This window comes from Microchirus variegatus (assembly GCF_963457635.1).
Source record: "Microchirus variegatus genome assembly, chromosome: 5".
Lineage (NCBI taxonomy): Eukaryota > Metazoa > Chordata > Actinopteri > Pleuronectiformes > Soleidae > Microchirus > Microchirus variegatus.
Genome location: NC_139806.1, coordinates 34,349,491 through 34,377,059, shown reverse-complemented (window position 1 = coordinate 34,377,059; position 27,569 = coordinate 34,349,491). Strand labels below are relative to the sequence as shown.

The window sequence follows — 27,569 nt, the reverse complement described above, 5'->3', positions numbered from 1 at the left end:
TTGGTATCCAGGAGCTACTAAGCTTGTTAAATGTTTATTGGACATTACTGGATACAGACCAATAAGTGTAAACAAAAATACTGGGTATTTACCTGGTTTCTATATGGTGAATTTTAGTGTATTATTGGGTTATAAGCTGGTTATAAGCAGGTAGCTACAGCCCCCAATTACTAGCTATTTACCCAGTAAATGTATGGTAACAGAAATGTGTTACTTGGTATTGGTACTTGGTAAGGTACGAACAATGGCCAAAATAAAATAAATAAATAAAATTACATTATATTAAAGCTTATATGACTTAACGCTAAACTGTAGAACTGCAATCTGGTCATTAAAATGATTACAAATGGGATTTATTTCTGTTTTTTTTTCGTTTTTTCTTCCTTTGGCGGCCCTCAGTCCAATGTTGGGTTCCTAAATTGGCCCTCAGGTATCAAAACTTTGAGAACCCCTGATTTAGAGGGAAATAGAGTGCATGCAGAAAGCCTATTAGAGTGTGATACAAACATGTGAGCAGTTGCCACTTGTCAGTGTTTGTCCTTTAAAATCTCGATCTTTTCTCTTCTGGATGTTCGTGAAGCAGCTCTATGAGATGAATGTGTGCCACTGGAGAGCAGTGTGTGTGTGTGTGTGATTTGTCTGAGAACCACCCAAAGGCCCTATCCTCTGTGGCACTGCTCCTTACTGTTGAGCTGCTGAATTATTCAACCGTTTCTGACGTAAAAAAGGGTATTGCTTTAATTCCAGGCTAGCAGGTTCATGTCAGGGGTTTTGCCGTTTGCACTAAATGCATGCAGTAAATTATAATGTCAAGCATAGCAAATAAGGACTCGATGTGGTTTAGTGCATTTAATTCCCCGCGTGCACGTATTCCTCGCCCGTGTGAGACCGTAACATGTGCCGACTGTGGTTACGGAGCTGCGTGGCTTTAGAGGGAAAAGGACGGCAAGAGCGACTTGTAAAAACTGCAGCGTCGTGTTTGCTGCTTTTGCAGACTGCTGCTGTTTCCTCTCCTGGCTCCAGCGCGAGCACGTTCATTTGGAGAAGAGCTTTAATTGGACTCCGAAACAGGAACAGAAATCTCAAGCTACATAAATATTTTAAGAGGAGCGCAATCGGACAAGTCTGCCCTATCTGACTGTTCTCCATCTTTTTCATCTCCTTTGTTTCTCGCCGCCTTTCTTACTTGCACCCTCTTGTTACTGTGCAGGCTCGACGGTGCAGCAAAGCATTGCTCTCTGTGTATGCACAAGCGCAAGCGCACACACACACACACACGTTGTGATGGTTTCTGGGAAGCTGCGTGCATTTTTTTTTTTTTCCCTCGGCTATTAAGGTTGAGGTTGAATTATTGGCATCGAATCACCGGAGGAATCCATTTTACTTACTCACCAGACGCACACTTGGATGCAAGCGCTGGCAAGCGAGCGTACATGCACACATTACAGTGTCTTTAAACTGGGGCGCTATCGTAATTGGGGTAATGATTTTTGCATTATTAATGAACCCGCGCTTCGTACTTATCTTAATTAAAAATGCTCTTTCATCTTCAGCGCTCTATGCTCGTTTATCCTCCCCTCTGATATAAATGGTGTCATACATATACTGTCGAGAGTGCATACGTGGTAAACACATGCACTCACCTATGCTGAGTGTAGCTTCGTTCCTCTACGTTTTAAGTCTCACTTTCGGCTTTTCCAAATAGTTTTCTCGTGGATTTGCTTTGACCAGTCCGTAGACTTGACCGTCTCTGTTTTCAAGCTAACGAACATTTCACAAATTAGTTTAGCAGAATTAAAGGTGGAAAGATAGATAAGGGGATTTGGGGATGAGACATAGATGGATTTAAAGGTGACATAGAGTGGTCCTGTTGCACATAAATGTCAGTTATGGAGGTCTACTTACATATATTAACTTGTTTTTATGGTCAAAAACCTCCTAGTTGCTGTAAACTAGCCAATAGAAATCTCTCTTTTCTGATGGTGTTTTTCTGCTGCGAGATTTCAGAGTGAACTTTCACCCCCAGAAGACAGAGTCTTGTGATTGGCCAGTACTATCCAGCACGTCCGTTCTCAGAAGCGCAGCGCCCCCCTCTGGAACGGTGGATGCACTGCTCCTCATTATCAAAACATTGTTTTAACAGTGTTTAAAAATAGCTTCTTCACGACTCCCCGCCGCAGTCCCTTTGACGACCTTTGACCCGGAGTCAGACCCAGAGTCAGAAGACACTGTTGCTCGTGAAACACCTCCACAACGGACGTTATTCTTCTTCTGCGGTTCAATGTACGCAACCGGATGTGCCCGGACTAGTGCCCGGAGCAGGACGATCGGTTGTTCAGGAGAACCGCTGCTTACGTAACTATTACTGGATTTTCAGTGATCTCGTTGAGCCCCGAGATTACAATAAAACACAGCGTTCTCAGCAGTGGCTGAACTGTTTGTTTCGAACCGTCAGGGCTTCATAAACAAGGTAATGACGCAGATACACACCAAAAAAACAGCGTTAATAGGAACTTCCGGTCTAGTTCCTCTTTAATGATTCAATGGCGATATATACAGTACGTTGAAAGGTGTTATCGCAAGCAAGAAAGGGAGTAAAACTGACAGTGAAGGTCACATGTCCATAGCTTTGTCATCTCTGTGTGTGGTTAATGTAAGGAGATGAAAATGCAGAAAAAAGGGTTATCTGAATCACACACTGTGTGTGTGTGTGTGCGTTAATGTATGTTTGTGAATTTGCAGACCAATACAGCCTTGTTAACACACTAATACAACCTCTGAGAAAGAGGTCACTGAGTGGTAAGGGAGCTGGAGAAAGAATGGATAAAAAAAAAAGGACGATAGGTGAAACAGAAGGTATTTAAAAGGGTAATAGAGTTCTATACAATAGCAAACTAGCAGAGCAGATGATATGAGAAACAGGTTTTATTGACCCATCTTACACCCGGGGCAAAGTGGTGGTTAGGATAAATAAGTGTTTTGTTATTTTTAGACTGATACTTAATTCCTAAGTTATCCAAATAGCAAAAGTACTTGCATCCATCCGAGTACAATGTTGCTCATAAAAAGGAGGTGACGAAAGTTATCGTACAATTTCACTGTTGTCGTAAAATAGTCATATGCGCCTCCATACAATACGTGGGTCCTCAAGATGGGCATATGCTCGGCTTTCACTCTTTCACTTTTTTCCGCATGAACAGGTCTTTCCTCTGCAGAGAGGCGTTCTCTCTGATGACCTGCAACATTTTTTAATAGAAATCCTCCGAGGTGCAAGTGCACAAATCTTTTAAAAAGAAGGATGGACGGTAGCGCTCTGACGGCTGATTCATTGAATTTTATACTGAAAACACACAGCTGAATAATTGAGAGAAGGTTACATTCAGATTAGCAGATTAAGTGACTCTGATCTAGTTTTTTTTTTTTTTTTGTCAGGCCTATGTGGACACAAAAATCTGATCGTCACTTCTGATTTTTAAATCAGATTTGTGTAGATCTTTGTAGATCAAGAGAACGAGAATAATTTCTATTGAACAGGTTAAGTTAAAAATTCGGCATTTTGTGTTTTTAGTCAATAACCAGCAGAAGACTAAAGGCCACATTATACTTCTCCGACTGAGTAATGCGTTATCCGTCTCCGTCACCACGTAGACCACTCGAGCCTTTATACTTCTGCGTCGTGGTGACGGATAGACGCTGCAATTTCCCGCCCATTCAGTAGGGGTCGCTGCGCAAGGTTGTTGTGCTTTTGGCTACAGTGAGCAATGGCGTCCGAGGGAGAAAGAGAGAGAAAGACTGTTGTTGTTGAAACAGTGGCCGTTTCTCACTTTTCTGTGTGACGGAACGCAGTTTTAAGATAATTTGAGGCGAGAAATTGGCCATTTAGAGTCTAAACATGTGCTGTGTGTGTTAAGATATGACGTATTTATAGTTTGGCAGCGGCGTTATCGGCGGGGATCAGCTCCGCGTCTGTGGACGCTCGGTGCGCACTGTGAGCCGGCACAGAGCAGCGTTATCTCGGCCTGTCCTGAGGACCAATCGCAGCTCTTGCCGTCTCCGTTGTCCCTTGACTGAGTGACAGACACTTAAAAAACATTCCGTGCAGTCGGAGACGACGCAGAGGCTCTTCGACAGGTTCTGCGTCGACGCAGAGGACTCTGCGTAACCTACGCAGAGCACTTTACGCAGGAGTATAAATTGGGCTTAAGGTTAACAGTGATCGACAAACATTGCTTTAGTGTTAATCTGTCATAGCAGACATGTTTTTTGGGGGATAACAAATACTGAATAGAAATCACTTGAGGGGAGTGTGTATGTGTGTCTGTCTGTGTGTGTGTGTGTGTGTGCTCATGATCGTGGGCATGATGCCTGGGTCTAGGCCTTGGGCGCTGTGTCATTAACTCGCCTGGCCCCCCCCCAGTGCATCTCACTGGAGATGTCTCTTTACGGACTGGATGGATGGATGGGTCATTTAACATCACATTTCCTATTCAACCATGGACAGTATTTTTTTTTTTTCCCAATGCATAGATTTCCTCTTCTTTGGGGATTTTATATGCATAGCTAAGTGAATAGAAAGTGCAAATCCAGTAGTATGTGATCATGTATACATTTGAACACATTAAACAGATGGTAGATAAAAGAAAGGAAATTAAGCCTTTTAACTTCTAAGCAAAACGGTATACTGTGACAAACAGTACATACATACACTACCAGTGAGATGCTTAATATCTTGAAGAAATCATCCCTATGCATTATGAAACATGATAAATAATGAAACGCGCACACCAATGACCAAAGTAACGCATCGGTTGACTTGACAGCCAAGTAAAGCCGATGCATATAATCATGAATATTGCATTAGAATAACCACAACTGTTCAGCGTCATTGACAGCTGCACTGGACAGAGGCTCACACTGTAGAATACATCGGAATTACTGGGCTTATCTACAAGGATCCCCACAGACAGAACTCTTAAGGCCACATTATACTTCTCCGACTGCGTAATGCGTTATCCGACTGCGTCACCACGGAGACGCCTCGAGCCTTTATACTTCTGCGTCGTGGTGACGGACACGCGCTGCAATTTCCCGCCCGATCAGTAGGGGTCGCTGCGCAAGGTTGTTGTGCTTCAGGCTGCAGTGAGCAATGGCCTCCGAGAGAGAAAGAGAGAGAAAGACTGTTGTTGTTGAAACAGTGGCCGTTTCTCACTTTTCTGTGTGACGGAACGCAGTTTTAAGATCATTTGAGGCGCGAAATTGGCCATTTAGAGTATAAACATGTGCTGTGTGTGTTAAGATATGACGTATTTACAGTTTGGCAGCGGCGTTATCGGCGAGGATCAGCTCCGCCCTCTGTGGACGCTCGGTGCTCACTGTGAGCCGGCACAGAGCAGCTTAGCTCGGCCTGTCCTGAGGACCAATCGCAGCTCTTGCCGTCTCCGTTGTCCCTTGACGGAGTGACGGACACTTAAAAAATATTTTGAGCTGTCGGAGACGACGCAGAGGCTCTTCGACAGGCTCTGCGTCGACGCAGAGTCTCTGCGTAACCTACGCGGAGCACTTTACGCAGAAGTATAAATTGGGCTTAAGTGGTGTTTCTGTCTTGATGCGACCCCATTTTGTCTGTTATTGTATGCAGTTAGATTGTGTATTTTGGGACTTTCCCTCTGGCTGTAAGCTGTGCATAGAGCAATGGAGGTCACAAGTAATATTCATTCACAAACCCTGAGGTTACAAATGGCCACTGGCCCCAGTAAACGTTTGAGTCTACACCGTTTCAGGAAGTGCATTGATATATAAACTCAATCATATCAATTATTTTCCATTGATGTGTTCTGATTTTTCACTTCAGCATGTGGTCCTAGATCACATTTTTGTACGATATGTGAGTATATAGGCTCGGTCGGTTGCAGGAACAAAAGTACACGCAACACTCGTTTCACCCGTGGCTTGCTCATAATGAAGAGTAGACTGGGATTGAGTGCATGAATGGGTCGACAACATCACAATTTTAACTACTCACAGTCGGGTTGTGCAACAGTGGTTGTGATTTAGTTTTTTTTCCGCTCTTCCTTTGAAGGTGAACTGTAGCCGATCTCTGCAGACACTGGGCGAGGGTCAGGTTACACTAACAACCATAAACTCTTACATTTACACCTACAGGCAATAATATATGTGCCGGGTCAGACAACATATTTACAAACACAATTACAGCCCGATCTGAGAGACATAGGGTTCCGCTCTGAAAACCGATTGTTCTGGGACATCACATGACCTCTAAGATAGAAAGTCTGGTATGTTTGTATATGTTGACTGTAAGAGCACAGAAAGCTCTCCCCATTCTCTTCTCCTGACCACCCATTCGCTGTCATGCATTTTTTTTTCTTTACTTTTCTGAGCACAATTTCTGATCCCAGTCTTTGTTTACCGTCTTCTCTCTGGTCACTGTCTGAACTGATCCTATGGTCCAGGTCCTCTTCCTTCCTAACGTCACCATGTGAGTAAGTAGTGATGTTTGGTCGGGGCCGGAGAACACCATTTAATCTCTCAAGTCATGGCACCAAAAGACACAGTGATCATTGTAATAGACAAGTCTGTTGTCAGCTTTAGAGGACACAGGGACATGAGGAACACCACCGAGAAGGTCTTGGTCAAACAAGAATTAAAATCAGGATTATTCTGCAGCAGTGTTTACCACAACACAATTGTGATGCCACTTAAGCAAAGTCATTAGTGTAAATCAAAGCGTAATCTTTTTTTTTTTTTTTCTTTTTTACTCGGTATCAAAGTTGCACACTACGGAGCCCCCAAATTTTTTTTTTAGTTGAAATCTCGAGTTTCAAAGTCGAAATCTCGAGTTTCCCAAAAAAATCTGCCAAAAAAAAAAAAGTGAATTTTTTTTTAAAATTTATTTCTCGAGTTTCCCAAAAAAATGGAAAAAAAAATTCAAATTTTTTTTTTTTCAGATTTTTTTGGGAAACTCGAGATCTCGAACAGAAAAAAAAATCTGCCCAAAAAAAAACAATTTGAATTTTTTTTTTTTCATTTTTTCTCGAGTTTCCCAAAAAAATGAAAAAAAAAATCAATTTTTTTTTGGGAAACTCGAGATCTCGACTTTGAAACTCGAGATCTTGACTTTGTTTTCAAATTTTTTTTTTTTTTTCTCATGTCACAAATCTTACACTTTTGTATATAGGAAACAGCAACAACTTATAAATACTCACATTAGGCAAGAAACACCTATACTTTTTATACTTTTAACACTTTTTATTATGGATGACATGAAACACTATTGTTTTTCTATTATTTGAAGCAATTGTTTTTTGATTGGAAGGGCTCAAGTGCTACATTTTATAAACAAAAACACACCCCAGGGAATTTAGTTTTGAAAGACAAATATGACGTTCCTTTCTGCTGTGAATAACAAATGAAAAATAACAGTTATCTTTTCTCATTCTAGCTTATGTGTTTAGATTACCGGATTATCGAGAGCACGATCGTAGGGCTGTATGCGAATATACAACCCGGCCTTGTTTTGTCTCTTGTCATCTTCCTCTACTTTATTTTTGTCTCTCAGGCCACGAGAGGGAAGAGGTAGAGGAAGCACGGGTGATAATGACTTGTCAAATTAGAAGCGATGGAACCTGCAGCGAGTTGTAAACACAATTCGGGGGTGTTCGGATGACATTTTCCGAGCTGTAGTTCCTACTGGGGGAGATTAGCGGAGTGACAGCTCAGCCTGAGTCTCGTGGATCACAGCTGCACAACGGAGAACACACACACACACACACACACACATATGTTGAGTGAAGAAATTACTGGCATTTTAATGCTACACAGCAGAATGACACCTGGAAAGACGCAGCTTTTCTCACACCGAAAAACAGTTGTGCTCACAGAGATCTCCTCATTGCTTCCTAATCATGGTTCAGGATTCAGCTCAGCCAGTGAGCCCATGTATAGATGCATGTAGCCTACCTACACCCCGTCATTATGATTGATAGTGTTCACACACAGCCTTGACTTTTACAACTTATAGGGACTTTATTTGCATGTGTTCCAATTGACAATAAAACCCCACTTGATGTAGGTGAGTCAGAGACTTTTTTAGTTGTTAAGATATTAGAGGCCAATGTGTCTCGGTGTTCTATTTAACGCATGGCTGTCCTTCCCTTGTCTGGAAGCGGCCCGCGAACGACGCTGCTCATTTTCCCAACCTCGCCTATGAAAGATAAAAGAGCCATTTATGGAGGTAACAATGTCCCGGCCACCGCATCTCCCTCTATCCTGCTCCCACTGTCGGAGAGATACTATTGAGAATCCGGAGAGCGTCAATTTGGGCTTCAAATGACTTTCTCCAGCTGGCCAATTCTGTTCATCTTTAAAAAAAGAGCCCTTTATTATCAAAAGAAAATAATAAAGGTTGAGAGAGAGAGAGAGAGAGAGAGAGAGAGAGTCAAAAAGCTAATGTCTCAGTGACACCCTTTCTCACACAACATGGGACATTTCTCTTCTATAACTGGTTCTGGTTAATTTGAAGTCAATTGGAGAGTTATTAAAAGGTTCACGCTCAGCTGTGCTGAACTTGGTCAAGGGCAAAAAAAACCCCACTCTGGTTTCCATGTAAAACAACAGACGGAGGAATGTCACCTTCAGGCTAACTTGAAAGTTTGTTTAACATGCTTGTTTATTGTATATTCAATATGTTCATATATTGTAATAATATATTGACAATACTGTTTTGAATTTTGTAGCCATTTCCTTCTGAACACCTGCCTTCATAGTCGTGGATTTGCCTTACTTTTAGGAATACTTGGCATTTATCTCTCAAAGGTTTGTCTTGCTTTTGAAATTGCTCTGCCTATATGTATGTAAATTTCAACAACTAGTGCCTGAAATTAGATTTACTTAATTTTCCCCATTGTTCCTGAATCATCTTCTGTGGTCTTCAGGTTGAGGTTCAGTAGCTTAAAGGGGAAATAAGTAGTTTATAGTGCCATCTAGAGGAGAGGCTGAAATTTACAACAAAGACCTGCTCCTCTGCTCACCCCCTCCCTTCCCTGAGCGCTACGGTATCCGCAGCCGGTCTTTCTCCGTGTCAGCAGATGAGGTTCGTGAGGCGAGGGAGAGGGCGGAGCTACCGCGGCCGTAGCAGACAAAGCGGAGAGAGTGGAGGCGGGACTTCCTGCTACAAGTAAAGAGACGCTTGATTTGTTCTCTCGCGTTTGTCCTTACAGGCTCCGGTAGAAACATGGCGTCTCTCTGCTAACAGTGGCTATGCAACCGCGGCCTGCGACCATGTTATTTAACATGACTTTTTGAAACACTAAGAAAATGAAACAAAAACTATTATACAGCGACTAGACAATGCAGGAGCACATAATATGTATAAAAAGGTGGATTTTGGGTTATATAAACCCATAAATACTACATATTGTACCTTTAATGTAAGACTGTTGTGCATTATTGCACTATTTGCAGTGTGCATGCACCAGAAAATCATTGTGGGAGAACAAATAATAACCAAGCAACATGCAGAGATGTGGAAGCTCTGATTTTATGAGCTCAGGATATAGAATATGACGAGTGTATTTGCGAAGTGGTCAGGATGTACGGAACATGTATAGACATTAGAGTAGAAAGTGGTTTCAATTTATAAGGAAGAAGCTGTGGCAAGTATATCATTGTCTATAAATATCAAGAAAAATGAACAAAAGTACAGAAAGACACACCACAAATCCATTATTTAATACAGTCTTATATGGGTCAGACAAAATCAGACAGAAAGCAATAATAATAATCACAATAATGGCACCATTTGCTGATCAAGTGACACATTTGTAGTTAAACGAACCCCTGAAAAAAAAGTCTGAACCCATGTAATGCTGTAAACCAGAGAAAATGTGCCAAAAGGTTAAATTAGCACCAGGACATTTTCAAAGCGTCCAGCGCAATCTTCCTTGGGTGTAATTAGAGTGAAAGTGGGCAGTAATCTGAGGTCAAATGTATTTTATAGCTTCCTCCTCATTTGGGTTGTTTTTCTTGTCTTTAAGAGACAAAACTTGCATGGAAAATGTTGTTATTGTAATTTAGGAGTTTAAGGAGGATGCAAAGACTTTCACAGGATCACTTTTAGAACATATAATATATAAAATAATTGTTCTCTAGCAATTTCTAAGGTTCTCAATGACTTTTAAAACAAATATCCTGGAGAAGTCACACTGGAAAATTGATTAGGTTATGTCTCAGATCAGTCTTTTCATTTCTACACAAATTGCAGCACTTTGGTGCCAAAGCTTTTTAAACGTCTGAATTTCCTCTATGAGCTCCATGTCACAGCCACAACTGCAGCTGCTGACTGTGGTAAACAGACAGGTAAACACCAGGCGTGTCCCTCCTTAAAATCTCCTAGTATCTTTGTGTCTTTGTCGGTGACAGATTTCAACATTTTAATCATTTTGTGTCAATAACTATTTAGCTAGTAGCAACCTTTCAAAAACAGGATGCTGGAGAAAGAATATACAGTATAAGACCATTTGCTATTTCAGGTTTTAACAGAGTCCTAAAATCATTTGAAGTGATAAGAGGAGGATGAAATATGAGCAATTAATGTTTATTATACTTGAGAGCTGAAACGATTAATCGATGAATCGATTATTAATCGATTACTAAATTAATCGCCAACTATTTTGATAATCGATAATCGGTTTGAAGCTTTTTTCATGATTAAAACAAGATTTCTGATTGTTTTAGCTTCTTAAATGTGAATATTTTCTTGGTTTCTTTGCTCCTCAAAACAAAGAAATCCTTAAAACTGAATCATTTTGGTTTGTGAACAAAATAAGACATTCAAGATCATCATCGTTTCCAGCTTTGACAAATAAAGATCACAGTTTTTTAACTTTTTCTGACATTTTATGCACTAAACTATTCATCGATTAATCGATAAAATAATCGACAGATTAATCGATTATGAAAATAATCGTTAGTTGCAGCTCTATTATATTTATATTTTCACACCAAAGATCATTTGTTTGAAGGTAAATCTATAGTTTTATTAGTCCATTGGTTCAGTCCTGACATTATGAGAAAGACAGAGCGGGGATCATTGTATTAAAGCGTGAGTGCTGCTCCCCGTCTCAGTCTGTTCCTTGAATAGACGGCGATGGTAGTTCACCATCATCATCTTTGGAGAAAAATTATCTGTTATTGGCCCACATTTGCATATAAATGAACAATAGTGAACTGTCAGGGAAAGCAAATGATGTAGAGACAAAAATATGGAGTGGCAAAGCACGGAGGGAGAGATTAAAAAAGACAGATACGTTTTTGTAGAGTTACAAAGACAAGGGGAAAGTGTAGCCTATGAAAGAGACTATAATCACACTGAGACTCAGCCATTTTTAAAATATACTGTATATTTATTTGTTGAGAATTAAGAAATATTTTTAAAGGGCTGCGAGGAACAACCCCTTTGCTGTGTCCTGTCGATATCCTCAATGATTGTACTACTTTCATTTTGCAGCATCCAAAAGAAACAATGACTAGGCCTGTCACGATAACACATTTTGCTGGACGATAAATTGTCTCATAAATGATTGCGATAATCGATAATATTGTTGTTCTGAGATCATTTTTATCTAATTCAATGATAATGGTATAATAATGCAGGTACACCTTTTCAAAGAGAAATAACCTTTTATTTTTAAAGAATATTTAACACTAGAACACAATAAATTAACAAACAAGCAAAAGCAACAAATAAAATGTGTTAGCTGCACTCTGCTGTGGTAGGCTACGCCAGGAGTCCCGCCTCCCCACACACACCATGCGACTGACAAGTGACTGACATGAGGGTTCACTCATCGTTACTCTGGCTTTACACGGCAACGCTCCCGGGTGAAACAGACAAAAAATATTTTTTCAGATGTGCCTTTCGTTTAGACGGCGACGGCGTTTTTGGGGCTTAAAAACGCAAAAAAATGAACCCACCCTCCAGAGTGGAAATCTTAAAAACGCTCCGCTGTCAACCCTTTAGACGGGAACGCGACAACGCTGCTCACGCTGACACGACGCTGAACCTGGGGCGAATGTGGTGCCAACTTCAGCATCGTGTCAGCGTGAGCAGCGTTGTCACGTTCCCGTCTAAAGGGTTGACAGCGGAGCGTTTTTAAGATTTCTACTCTGGAGGGTGGGTGATACCGATCCACGAGTCATTTCAGCAATTACGCCGAGTCAATGTTTTGGTTTTCGACTGTGGGCGACTCAGCGCTACTAGAAAGAAGTAGAAGGAAGTTTCAGCGCATGCGCGCGCTCCTGGTGTTGTTGTATGGCAGTGCTTCACAGCGCCACCTAGCCACCTGGCATGCATACTACATCAAATTTCACACACTTTAGGACCCGAGAGAGAGAGGGACGGGGAAAACAAAAAAGCATGCAAATGGAATTTATCGCGGGCCAGAAAAATTATCGAGCTAATTTTAATTATCGTGTGATTAATTGATTTAGTGAATATCGCGACAGGCCTAACGATGACACATTCAGATTCACATGAAATAATGGATGTTGAAAAGATTATTTGTTTTGACAGGAGTTTTTTTTACACGAGAACATTATTTATGGAACAGGAAACGATGTTGTTGTTGTTGTTGTTGTTGATGAGGGAGCGACGCGGAATATGCAGCGAAGGTGTAAAAATCATTAACCGAGCCAAGTTAGAAGGATCAAGTTGGCTGCACTGGGGAGATAACGACGGAGTCGGTGGGTGTGAATTAAGGAGGAGAGAAGGGGAATTAGAGAGACATAGTTATTGAGACCTGCTTATCCACACACAGGTCATTGGATGTCGGCGTGGCCTGTGAGAACCCTGCCGCCCACACAACATCTGATAATTACACTTCATTAGGAGCTCAGGTACTGATGAGACTATAGAGTGACATGAGACGAGGAGACCGAGACACGCCGGAGTGAATGATGTATTGTTGTCGGAGGATGGTGGAAATTTGATTATGTAAGAAAACAGAGGCATTATCCTCTTTCTGTGTGTGAGTGTGTTAGTGTATGTAGGTCAGCCTCATTGTGTATGCACATTTTCAATTTGCGCATAAAAAACCCCCTCCGAATGGAAACAGAGAGAATTTGAAAATGTTGTAACTTTGTTAGAGAAGTTAGAGAAGTTGTCGCACCAATAACAGTCATATGAGTGCAATGAAAACAGGCTTTTTTTGCAAATATAAGAGGCTGTTTATAAAATCACAATTGTCTTTGTGTCCTTTTCTGGTGACACTGACATTTTGTGCCACCTACAAACCTGCTTATCTCCCAATAGGGTCTGTAACAACACATTATGTAAAAAATAATGTTAAAGGGACACTGTGTAGTATTTATGGGTTTATATGACCCAAAATCCACTTTTTTATACATATTATGTGCTCCTGCATTGTCTAGTCGCTGTATAATAGTTTTTGTTTCATTTTCGTAGTGTTTCAAAAAGTCATGTAAAATAACATGGTCGCGGGCCGCGGTTGCATAGCCACTGTTAGCAGAGAGACGCCATGTTTCTACCGGAGCCTGTAAGGACAAACGCGAGAGAACAAATCAAGCGTCTCTTTACTTGTAGCAGGAAGTCCCGCCTCCACTCTCTCCGCTTCGTCTGCTACGGCCGCGGTAGCTCCGCCCTCTCCCTCGCCTCACGAACCTCATCTGCTGACACGGAGAAAGACGACGAGGACGACATTTGACCAGCTGAGGATACCGTAGCGCTCAGGGAAGGGAGGGGGTGAGCAGAGGAGCAGTTCTTTGTTGTAAATTTCAGCCTCTCCTCTAGATGGCACTATAAACTACTTACTTCACCTTTAACTATCAGAAGCACTTACCTCCAAACTTGATCTCACAACTAATCTGACTGTGGAAATGTCATTATTCACTGAAAAGAACCCCTTGTGCATTCATATGAACACAATTTAAGTTAAAAGGTGGATTGTTGCAATGTAAGCTGAGCAATAGTTTGACATACTGTCCTCTTAGGTATTAATTTTTGAGTAAAATACAAATTATTTTGCTGTTTTAGTGTCAATTTGTGTTGGTTATTACATAATTTTGCAAAAAAAACCCGCATTATGTAGTAACAACCGCAATATGCAATAACTTATTACATAATGTGGCAGATTATTACAAAATGCAGTAGTTATTACATAATGGCGTGCACATTTATGACATTATTACATAATGCAGTGTTATTACATAATGCCTTGTTACAGGGTCTATACAGCAGTTAATGAAAACACAGTTAAATGCTCACTTTCTTGTTCCGAGTCTTTGAAAAAGTGACTACAGTTTGCAGTGGAAACCTAGCTACTGTTTGGCGGGACTAGGCTGTTGCAAGAGTGTATTTTAGTTTTTTTTTTTTCACTCCATGAGTATGCATGAATGAGTGTAAATTTATTCTAGCCCAGGGGGCTGTATTTATTGGCTTGGCTGAGTGTCAAATGAAAATGGGCAGGTCTGAAGTAATAATGTTTCTATGAGATATACACACACAGGTTTGTGCAGCTATTCTTCTTAGGACACTGTGAACTGGCTAACCAGTTGAAGCCTAACCTTTACTTAAAGGTGAAGTAAGTAGTTTATAGTGCCATCTAGAGGAGAGGCTGAAATTTACAACAAAGAACTGCTCCTCTGCTCACCCCCTCCCTTCCCTGAGCGCTACGGTATCCTCAGCCGGTCAAATGTCGTCCTCGTCGTCTTTCTCCGTGTCAGCAGATGAGGTTCGTGAGGCGAGGGAGAGGGCGGAGCTACCGCGGCCGTAGCAGACGAAGCGGAGAGAGTGGAGGCGGGACTTCCTGCTACAAGTAAAGAGACGCTTGATTTGTTCTCTCGCGTTTGTCCTTACAGGCTCCGGTAGAAACATGACATTCAAAATTTTAGCCGTAATCCCCATGAGGTACCCGTCATGCTATACTATGTTATGCTACTATAAAAAAATTTGGTCAAAAATTTGGAAAAAAAATGTTGGTCCAAAATGTGAAAAAAAAAAGAATTTGGTCCAAAATTTGAAAAAAAAAAATGTGGACCAAATTTAAAAAAAAAAAAAATTGGTCCAAAATTTGAAAAAAAAAAATTTGGTCCAAAATTTGAAAAAAAAAATTTGGTCCAAAATTTGAAAAAAAAAAATTGGTCCAAATTTTGAAAAAAAAATTTGGTCCAAAATTTCACAAAAAAAGTCATACTATATTATGTCGTCCAAAATTTTTTTTTTTTGACAAAATGAGTATAGCATGTTATAGCAACCTAAGGAAGTGATTTCAATGAAAACAAAGTGAGGACCGGCCAAAATGTCCTCACTTCGTAAAAATTACCTCACTTTGTTGGTTAAAAACCCTCACTGGTCCTCAGTATGCTGCAAGTACAAGAACACACACACACGCACGCACGCACACACACACACACCATGTAGCTCGACATTCTCTCCTTGCTACTTCCTCCCTTTCATTCCCATTCATGTAACCTACACATCAAATGTAGCAGCGTTAGCAGCAGAGTAGCAGTGGGCAATAAAGGTGTGCTGCTGCTGCTGCTGCTGCAGCTAACAGTGCTGCAGTGAGATCCCTTGGAGCAGAGGCCACTTTGACAGCCACGTGGGAATGTGTCCACAAGGAAACATCCTCATAAAGCGTGTGCTTGTCTGTGAGTGGTTGAACAAAATTGGCACAAAGGTGTGATGTCCCAAAGGTGGCAGAGAGAGTGAGAGATGGGGACTGCAGTATTCCTTCAGCGGGGAATCATTGATTTTTCAGCTCAGCGTGTGGATGAAGCAAATGTCAGCATCTGATTGAGTTGACGAAACCTTTTTGAAGTTTGCACGTAAATATGGCTTCCCTAAGGCCACTGTATCAGATAAACCCTATTGGAAAGTCTGCTAGGAATAAGAAAAAAAAAGGCCTTTGTGTTGTGCGTTTCATTTACCTTCACATAATATGTGGAGTTTGTTTCACAAATGACTTCAGTCACTTATCCCTTCCCTTGCTCACAACAGCTGTGTCTCAATTTAAGGGGTCGCCTCCTTCAAAGGTCACACGATGCATCGCAACGCTGTGAATCAGCTGTCCCGTTGCAAAGGCTTTTCCATATGTACCGTTCCATCCGTTGAACAAAGGATCCAACAGCTGGATCATTCATTGTACACCAGCGGTTTTTAAAGGAGATAATGCAGACAATAATGACAAAACATCTGGAGATCACATCATTACAGGCTTCAACCTAATTGAATAGCTAATGGTATATGATACATACATATATATGAGATGAGGATACGCTATTGCAATGTATATATTTTTCTCCCCCCATGTAGTATATTTTAATAAAAAAACTGTCATTGCTAAAATTATATATGCATAAACAATATAGGCTACAGTTTTCTTTGTTTAGTGAGAGGAGTGGACAGAGAGGGGAGTCAAATGGCCGAAAGCCTGATGCCAACTAGTGGATGGAGGCTGAATTACAACAGTCAGAAACCACTGCCAATATATTTGCACATTGATACATCACTAAAAATAATTCAGCCGCATTCAATTTGCAATAAAACCAAACTTCAAGCTATGTTAGATTGCAATTGCTCTTTTCTGATTCCTGATTTTTGAAAATTGTTAACTCCAGTTTCATATTCAACCACATCATGGATTTCAAATGTGATGGAGCTTCACCACATGGGTTCTGTCACAATACAAACTGCTATATGTTTGAATGTAAGGATAAAATACTCAATACATTATTTGTGAATTATAAACCCATGTGTTCTGAATGTAAGTTTTTAAAACGTACGTTCTGTGACTTGTTTAGCCCAATTATCACATCATGAAATATGAAATATAAACTTACACTTTTGTTCAACTATCTATGGCTTATATTAAATGTCATGACTCACAAAGGCAGTCTATAGAAGACACAGCACACCTTGAAGGATAGTACAGTTACAGAAACAAACAAACAAACAAAAGTAACATGTATGTAACCTTCACTGTAACAATCAGTCTTCTGTTAGTTGTAGGCACAGAACTGTGCCTCCTATGTGCCCATCGTCATTCATATAGAGGTCAGTCAACAGGGTTGTAATAAGCTGCCTGCACAGACAAACTATTAGGTGATTTCTTACAAGTGTGTTATGTTTTTTTCATTGTGGGTCACGTTTAGAAAAAGCTCATTAGAAAAAACAATTTTTCTTGTGACAGAGAGGGACAAAATTGAACTGTGTGTATGTGAGCGAATATGTGGGAGAGAAAAGCAGAGGTCATACGTCGAGGGTAAACAAAGAAAAGGCTGAATGAAGCCTCTGCTGTCCTTGCTGATTAGCACATTGATATGCTGACCAGTAGAGGAATTACCTGCTGCCTGTAGTGGAGATTCAACCGATTGTTGCGTGTGAATTAGTATTATCTCTCATGATTATCCCTCCAATTCTAAGTTAACTATGATATTTGAATCGTTAAGAATGTATAACACTGTTGACACAATGACTTGTCTATAGTACAGGTATCTGATGCTATGAAAGATACTAAAAGCGGAACTAGACCGGAAGTTCCTATTAACGCTGTTTTTTTGCTGTGTATCTGCGTCATTACCTTGTTTATGAAGCCCTGACGGTTCTAAACAAGCAGTTCAGCCACTGCTGAGAACGTTGTGTTTTATTGTAATCTCGGGGCTCAACGAGATCACTGAAAATCCCGTAATAGTTACGTAAACAGCGGTTCTCCTGAACAACCGATCGTCCTGCTCCGGGCACTAGTCCGGGCACATCCGGTTGCGTACATTGAACCGCAGAAGAAGAATAACGTCCGTTGTGGAGGTGTTTCACGAGCAACAGTGTCTTCTGACTCTGGGTCTGACTCCGGTTTAAAGTCATCAAAGGGACTGCGGCGGGGAGTCGTGAAGAAGCTATTTTTAAACACTGTTAAAACAACGTTTTGATAATGAGGAGCAGTGCATCCGCCGTTCCAGAGGGGGGCGCTGCGCTTCTGAGAACGGATGTGCTGGATAGTACTGGCCAATCACAAGACTCTGTCTTCTGGGGGTGAAAGTTCACTCTGAAATCTCGCAGCAGAAAAACACCGTCAGAAAAGAGGATTTCTATCGGCTCGTTTACAGCAACTAGGAGGTTTTTGACCATAAAAACAAGTTAATATATGTAAGTAGACCTCCATAAATAACATTTATGTGCAACAGGACCACTCTATGTCACCTTTAACATTTACAGCTGTGTAAAGTGTGTGTGAACAGTGGCGCATACGTATATTGGCTAATAATAGTGTGTGATAATTAGACACAGGGTCTCACAGTAAACCACACACACATACGTTTGCACAACTATAGAGGACACTGCATTGACGTCCATTACTAAGTTGCCTGAACAAAGCTTTATCCCTGATTAGGACCAGGATTTCTTTTTATACCAGACAACACTGACTTGTGCGCACACATTTGCGGGGGTAACCCTACTAGTAATTAACAGGCATAATTATGCAGACTGCCATTCGTATAGGGAATGCACACACACACACACACACACACACACAGACATATACACGCACGCACGCACATTATTTCCCTGGTAATTAAGAGTATTAATTACAAGCATAGCTCTCCCCATGAGGCTCAGTATCACTCACAGACTGGCACACAGCAAGGTTCTTATTACTTTATCTCACCACACTATCACCACTTCTCTCTCTCCCCCCCCCCCGAAGCTCTTTGGTTACACGTGTACTCTCTAATGTAAACCTGCTGGAAAAAACAAAAATGGAAGCTAATTAGTCAGAGACCGATCGCAGGCCATGGGTTAACTTCTGGTAGCTGGAATGAGAGATCTTCTCACAAAAAAGTATGGCAGCTTCTTTGATTTCTGTCAAATGTCTTTTCAGTCCCCATCGCTAAATTGTTTCTCTGTGTCAATGCTTTTCTCAAATTAGGCAGGGAGATACAGTTTTATTCTATATTACATGTCTTGTCTTGTGATTTGAGCTTCTCTACTTAAAGGTGACATAGAGTGGTCCTGTTGCACATAAATGTTAGTTATGGAGGTCTACTTACATATATTAACTTGTTTTTATGGTCAAAAACCTCCTAGTTGCTGTAAACGAGCCGATAGAAATCCTCTTTTCTGACGGTGTTTTTCTGCTGCGAGATTTCAGAGTGAACTTTCACCCCCAGAAGACAGAGTCTTGTGATTGGCCAGTACTATCCAGCACATCCCTTTCTCAGAAGTGCAGCGCCCCCCTCTGGAACGGCGGATGCACTGCTCCTCTTTATCAAAACATTGTTTTAACAGTGTTTAAAAATAGCTTCTTCACGACTCCCCGCCGCAGTCCCTTTGATGACTTTAAACCGGAGTCAGACCCAGAGTCAGAAGACACTGTTGCTCGTGAAACACCTCCACAACGGACGTTGTTCTTCTTCTGCGGTTCAATGTACGCAACCGGATGTGCCCGGACTAGTGCCCGGAGCAGGACAATCGGTTGTTCAGGAGAACCGCTGCTTACGTAACTACTACGGGATTTTCAGTGATCTCGTTGAGCCCCGAGATTACAATAAAACACAACGTTCTCAGCAGTGGCTGAACTGTTTGTTTAGAACCGTCAGGGCTTCATAAACAAGGTAATGACGCAGATACACACTAAAAAAAACAGCGTTAATAGGAACTTCCAGTCTAGTTCCGCTTTAAAACACTGTCCTAGTTGGACACATTTTTTGGGATATTTTGGCAAGTCCATTCAGGGTACAATTGCATGGAGGAAGTAGAAATGGATGTTTAAGATGAGTTAGCCTGTTGCATTTGAACTGTTACATGAGGAACATGGCATATTTGAAGAAACATATTACCATTTACTAAACTAGCACTGACCCATGCGGCTCTGTATGTGGTGCATCGCCAGCACTTAGAGGAGCCTGGCATCTTTTATGGAGACATTAAAGAGTTTATTTCCAAATGCCACAATGTCTGCATGTTAGGATGTTGCTGAAGAGAGATTGAGCTTTCTCTGCACAGGCGAAGGTGGCACACATGCCCAGTGTTAGAAGAGGGGAGGAGATACAGGATATTAGTGGCACTGCATTCCTAACATAGACTATGTTCAGAATACCAAGATGAAGTGACCCATATTTGTTTTTTTCCCCCCATTGATTGTAACTCAGACCAGATTTCTTTCAGGGAATGTGTGGCCACAAAAAAATGCCATTTTTCAAATCTAATTTTTCAAATCATGTCACTGCAGAATGTTATCTTTGTTTCTGCAACAAAACAACATATTTTGTTGGTGGGCAGTTTTGTTGGCTTGCAAGAACCTTGTAATTAGTGTGCTTGCTGAAAGGCAGCACACTGTTGTCCTTCTTAAGTTTTCTTATTCCTGTCAGCCAGATATTTGGTCAGGTCCTGCTCCCAGACCTTTTGAGATATCTCCACCGGTCCAACTCTGGAACGTCCGACCGGAACCGCCGTAGTGTGGAAATTGAAGATAGTGTTACTGAGCCTTGTTGTTCTTCTGCCATATTGGATTGAATAGAAAGCTAAACTAAACTTTCACAGGTCACAAATGTTGTCTGATCCTTGGACCAAGCCTCACAAAAGTTACCAGAAGGATTTTAGATTTTTCGGAAGCATTTGCCCGTCACAGCCAGACGAACAGGAAGTTAGCTCATATACCAGTAACGCTTTCATATATCGAAACCAAACTTTGTACATTAACAAGGGACTCCAGTATGAGGAAGCACAAATCTGAAAAAAAAAAAATTGACATTTTATGGATATTTCACAGACTTATTTACATGACCACACCAAGGCAACTGTACACCTTCGTTACTGCCCCTACACTATCTAACAATTTACTGACACAAGTGTAGCTCTAGTCTTGCCACGCATTATCGGTATCATTGTATGGGCTTACAGATAACAGTAAGGTAGAACCTTACTACCTCTACAACCTCTGACTTGTTTCATTGTGATGATAGTACAAAAGTTGATAGGAGAGTAATATTCCAATGTTTGCATCTATAAAAGCATATAAATTAATATATTTACGGAAGATTATGTATTATTGCTTTGCAGTGTTTAAAGACTAGCAATGCATTCTGGGTAGGCAGTGGCCATTTCACCGAAGCTGTAACTTACTATTTCCCATAGAAGAATTATTTAGTTGCTTTGCATCCACTGGGTAAAACAGGCATATTTATATATCATAGACATCCTTTCCTGTTGAACCTGTCAGTAGCAAAAAAAGAGGTTCATCTCACACTTATAATGTTAATGCATGTATACACTAGGTGGCACTGTCTAAATATGGTTAAATCATTACAATTACTGTAGATATTATGGTATACAAATATGTTCTGTGTGTCTGTAAATCGAGAAACAGCTGTTACAAGATGTGCCCTACTGTGAGTCAAATGACGCATTTTGCATCACAGTAGGGCAAATTTTGAAAATGGAAAACAGATTTTTTTTACAACTCAGTGAAAAACTGAGGGAGGGAAGCACATTTTCTAAAAAATACTACTGCTATTCTAGCAATACAAAGCCACATTCAAATCGGTGAAGTATCCCTTTAAGCTTACATGTTGTGGAGCAAATGACTTTGCTGATATATCAACTTGCATCCCACTGTAAAAAAAACAAACCCAAATACATGTATTATTGTTATAGAAATAAAATATACAAATCTACACTTTGTTTAATATGCTGTGCTATTTTAAATATTGTGTAGTGAACATTCTTGAACATGTCCTTTTCTGGTTCTTTTGCAGTGGATGGCTGTACCGACTGGTCAGTGGACTACCTGAAGTACCGGGTGCTGCAGGGCGAGCCGGTGCGGCTGAAATGTGCTCTTTTCTACGGTTACATCCGGGCCAACTACAGCCAGGCGCAGAGTGTGGGCCTCAGCCTCATGTGGTACCGCAGCTCTGGCCTTGGGCACAGTGACTTTGAGGAGCCCATCTCTTTCGATGGGTCACGCATGAGTAAGGAGGAGGACGCCATCTGGTTTCGACCTGCTGACCTCCAGGATGTTGGCCTCTACTCCTGTGTCTTACGGTAAGAGGATGAAAATGGGCGGAATTAATTTTTTTTTACTTTACATAAGAATACTTGTCTAAGTCCTGATCCTGCAAACATTAATTACATGTGTTATTACTGTATGTCATGCAATTGTCTATCTCAGAGATGTTGTGGAAATTTCTCTGCTGCTGGTGAAGATGTTTGGGCGGGTGTTGGTTTGGCTTGTCAAGCAGGAGTCCAGCCTCTCCGACAACCCTTAACCATTTTCAGTCCGACTTGTCCACCGGGGTCGATGAGGTATTCTCTCGTCTCCAATGTTCACGTTTACCACAAATGAAACAAACACCCCTTTCCCTTTGTTATTTTAATAAAGAAAATAAATTTAAAATGTCAATAATTCAGTGCTCACCAGTTAAATTTCGCTGAATTGCTTTCGTAGAAATCCCAGCGGTGGGCAATCTGGGGCGTTTGTGGTCAGTCCTCCCTTCTCAGAAGAGTATTTGAGGTCAGAGGCTAGAAAGTTGTTCTTCCAGGATGGCCAGTCACTGTCCATGTACCGCCCCAGATGATTGCTCGAGGGAGCCCACTTCTGACACCAAATTGTTGTGGAAATTTCTCTGCTGCTGGTGAAGAATGAAATAGAGAACTTCTGCCGGCCGACAAGGATTTATTTTTATTGCAATGAAAAGGTCGATCCTCACAGGAGTGATCCCTGCTGTGGAAAAGAACCAGAGCAAAGTGAGCCATCCACATTTATGTCTGAGCAACTCCCCGTCCGCAACCCTCCAATAGACAAAGACTCCACATTCAGCTGGCTCCCTGCTGGTGTGGCAGGAAGGTGCAGGCTAGACACAATACACAATATACAATACACTATACACAAAGGACCTGGTATTCTGTACTGGGTGGGTATCAGTGTTTGGCAAATGTAGCTCTGAGACAGAGAAATAGAATTTTACCATTACAGTGGCAATGATGATTTGGGGATATGTTTGATCAGAAAAAGTGGAAACAGCAACAACCGTCCATATGCAGTAATTTGAAATCCCACTCGATTATAGAGGCCAAAAACTGTCCTTTCAATGATGATGAAAATATAAGACTCCATCTAAATGTACCTTTTGCATATGAAGGGAAGGTGTAAGGACAAGAAGACGCAACTGAATACAAGAAAAAACATAAACACCCATTTGTACACACACGCTTAGTGGGCTATTGCAGAGACACATTTCCTAATGTAAGATGCATAACTATGTGACAGTGACCTATTTAACTTTACAATAGATTGTAGTGATATCCCAGTCTATGTTACGTCCCAATATGCAAACCGTAGGAATAATCTGGCTAAAATGATCCACAATGTTGATGCAGACCTTTATTTTAACGACCCTTAATTATGTTAATTGGAATAAGCAAACACTGGACAGTAGATAAAATATATTAAAAATACACGAGTACAAGGTTGTAAGAATCTTAATTTACATGATGTGCCACTGGGTACTGGGGTAAGACCCAAAGGACCGGTAGCTGAAATGATGTCCCTAAAGCAGGATGCGTCACCAAATCTGTCACCATGGTTACAATATCCGTTGAATATCATCAGTTTGATTAGGGGTAGGCACAAAAGAAACATACTCTTATCACGTATGATAAATGGTGTTGTCTTGTGAAAGTCATGCTTTCAGACATGCACTGGTCAGTCTGGCTCTGGACAGTCTGGACATTTTCTTTAAAAAAGTATGGAGGGGCTGTATAAGAGAATGCACATTTTGTTCCAAACATTTTCCAGAACTTTTCCTGTCAGCACCACAGTCAAATATCTGGAGAGTGTCATGAGTGAGCGCTTCTGACAGCAGGACAATTCACAGCAAGCAAGTGAAGAGTGACTCCTGCATCAACATGGATGTCACACACTGTCAAGCGGTTCTGGAAAACTTCCTTGAATAAATCCCCCAGTGTGTTCTTCATGTGTCAACAGCAAACTGTCCAGACCCAATTTCCCAACAAACTTTGAGTATTCATGTCAGAAATATTTTTTTTTTTTCCTCACTAATTGTACAAACTGAGCTTGATGTCAAATTAAAGCTGATGTGTTGGTACTTTTGTATTGCAAGTAGGGCTGTCAAAAGATAATTTTTTAATCAGATTAATCACAGGGTAGCTGTGGAGTAATCACGATTAATTACCATTCGTAAATATGGCAGAAAAATACGAATTTTCTCTTTATATTGTTGTAGGAACGGAAAGATAAATAAAGTATGTGAAAATGTAAAGAACAATAATATACTGTGAATGACTTAAAAAAAACTATACAAACTTAGTAAAAAAATAAACACTACATTGTAAATAATCCACATTATAAGACAATATAAATATATAGAAAAAATAAAAATACTGTAAATAAGTTTAAAACATTATTTTTTTATTTTTTTTATTATATATTGCACTGTAAATAACTCACATTATAAACAAAATATAAAGTATATAATTTAAATAGTTTTCTTTGGGGTACTAAACGAAATTCCTCATCAGCACCTTTGAAGCATTGCTTCTGCTAGTTAGCGTTAGCGTCAGCTAGCATTCTGACGCTAATGTTAGCTGCTTCTGTGTCCCTGTTAGTTAGACAAAGTAACTGTTCAGTAACAGCAGTCATTTACTGTTAATGTTATGATTATATCATTATCACTTACAACTGTGTCGTTCTTTCTTTCTTTTTTCTTCATCCTCTTTTTTTTCTTCCTCTTCTAACTTCCTGATTGATAACTCCTCTTCATTTTCCTTCAGCTTCACACAGGTTAACGTGAGGAGACGTGGGGCCTCTTTAGGGAGGTTTACTACTGAGATGTCATTGCAAATCAACCGTTGTTGTTTAAGGGGGACGGTGATGCGGCTGCTCACTGATGCATTTAGACAACAGCCCTCAGGCTCCGAGTGTCGGGTGCCCCCCATATCGGCTCGAGGCCCCAAGCAGTTGCCTGCCTTGCCCGTTCATAAACTTGCACGTCTACCCGTGGCGCAATGAAAGTGAGAAAGTGCGTTAATGCGTAAAAAAAAAAATTAGCGTGTTAATTCCACAAATGGAGAGCCCACGGTTGGTGTAGTGGTTAGCACTCTTGCCTTTGCAGCAAGAAGACCCGGGTTCCTGGGTTCGAGCCCCGTTTGGAACGACTTGGGAACATGCAAGAAGTTTGCATGTTCTCCCCCCGTGTGTGCGTGGGTTTTCTCCGGGTTCTCCGGCTTCCTCCCACAGTCCAAAAACATGCGATATGGGGATTAGGTGAATTGAATCACTCTAAATTGACCGTAGGTGTGAGAGTGTGAGTGAATGGTTGTTTGTCTCTATATGTGGCCCTGCGATGGACTAGCGAGCTGTCCAGGGTGTACCCCGCCTATCGCCCAATGTCTGCTGAGATAGGCACAGCACCCCCCCGTGACCCTCTGGTGGAGGAAAAAGCGGTAGATAATGGATGGATGGATGGATTCCACAAATGAATCATCCTGCGTTAATGCGTTAATTTTGACAGCCCTAATTGCAAGTACTGTAAATAATTGCCGCACAAGTGAGGACAAGTACGATGGTTGAGATTATATCTAAAGTAAAGATCACACATAAATTCCTGATAGAAAACAAGACAAAATAATGTAGAGGATTAAAATAAAGTGGCTACATAGGCAATCACAAAATAAAAACCATCAATTGGTATAACATATGATATAAAGAAGGAGGAACAGATTGAGAGCACACACACCCACACACACACACTTTATTTAACCTAATACATTATGTTTTAGTTATTCTAATAATCAGTGTGTGTGTTCCTGCAGTGGGTGACACTGTGGGTATTTTCCGCCAGATGATTACACGAGCCAACACGTTGAATAATAATGTGCGGAGAATTGTGCGCGGCTAACGTGAGATGCAGACTAATATCCATGACTAACGCCCAGCTCAAATAGAATGTGACAAAACGTGAAAGACGCCATAGGAGTGTGCATCAACCCCTGGCTGTCCTTCAGTCAAGCAGCGGCACTGACAACTTCCCACAATGATATGTGGGGGGGCCCACTGTGAATATTTAACTAGACGTCTCCCTAAGACTCAGGTACACAACTGTGAGAGGTCATTTCTGTATCATCTCCCCATTATGTCAAGTTGAGTTGAGGGTTTTTTGCCTACACGTGCATGGCTGTGTCCACATTGTATGCTTATGTGATTGTATTGTTGTATTTTTTCATATATATTGTCCAAGTGCACTTTGTAGACCTACAGCGCAGCATCTTCCCACTCTGTTTTCTCCAGATAGGAGGCATCGAGTCGATAATTTTAGATGTCAGTACCAAGAGGGCACGGCAACGTTGTAATATCTTGCATCTTACTTTCGCTTCCTACAGCATTTTTCAGATGCCCTTTTAGTCATTTTCTGCGTAGTTGAAAGTATACAGCATTTTTTTTCCTTCTCATTCCCCTGTTGCTTTTCTCCTTCTGCTCCTTTCCGTTGCTATCTTTGCACATTCTTCCACTTCTGCACATAGCCACATTTTGTCTCCTACCCTTGTGTGTGTGTGTGTGTGCATGTGCAGATGTGTTTGTGTCTGCATCTGTGTTTTATGGCCCTAGGGCAGGGGTTCTCAAAATTTTGATACCCAAGGGCCAATTTAGGAACCCAATATTGGACTGAGGGCCTCCAAAGGGAAAAAAAAGAAAAAAAAACTTAAAGAAATCTGTATTTGTAATAACTATGGCGTCCAAAATTTGACAATTTTTTGGGAAAAAGAGTTTTTGGTCCAAAATTTGACACAAACGTTGTGCAGTACTATGTCGTCCCAAATTTGACAATTTTTTTCAAAGAAAAATTTTGTCCAAAATTTGACAAAAATGACATATGTCGTCCCAAATTTGAAAATTTTTTTCAAAAAAAAATTTGGGTCCTAAATTTGACAAAAACTTCATACTAAACTCGTCCAAAATGTGACATTTTTTTGGGAAAAAATTTAAATGCCAAAATTTGACAAAAACGTCTTACTATACTGTGTCACTGTGTCATCCAAAGTTTGATGACAAAGTAGATACAGTTGTACAGTTTACACTTATTGGTCTGTATCCAGTAATGTCCAATAAACATTTAACAAGCTTAGTAGCTCCTGGATTAAAACTATCAACTGTAATTCATTGCGGGGCCGCCAGAAATGTTTCTGCGGGCCGCCATTGGCCCGCGGGCCGCACTTTTAGAACCAATGCCCTAGGGGGTCAGAGGTGTTTATATGAGAGAGGGCACCATCGCTACCGTAACTTAGAGTAGATCATGTGAAACCTTGTCATTTACAGTAAATGGGAGCATCTGGCGAACCATAAATGTAATGTCATGAAATGAAAGCGCACGTGGCTGTAAGTACAGCCCGCCATTTTTCCACCAACCGATGGTCTGACTGAGGTAGATCACAAGCCAGGCGGGGGCCAGGTGGCAGATTGTCGTTATAACAGTACAGTGCAGGTATATTGTTCATGAATTGGATCAGCCCACTTATTTACAAT

At 40.9% G+C, this 27,569-nt stretch overlaps 1 protein-coding gene across 1 annotated transcript in view; it reads left to right on the top strand.

Annotated features, from left to right (window-relative positions):
• il1rapl1a (interleukin 1 receptor accessory protein-like 1a) overlaps positions 1 to 27,569 on the top strand; it is a gene marked incomplete at both ends in the record, with an annotated part of 201,060 nt that overhangs the window by 47,521 nt on the left and 125,970 nt on the right. Inside the window, one exon of the mRNA XM_083889220.1 lies at positions 21,787 to 22,072. Within this exon, the coding sequence (XP_083745346.1) occupies positions 21,787 to 22,072 (286 nt within the window). The remainder of the gene's footprint in view (positions 1 to 21,786; positions 22,073 to 27,569) is intronic.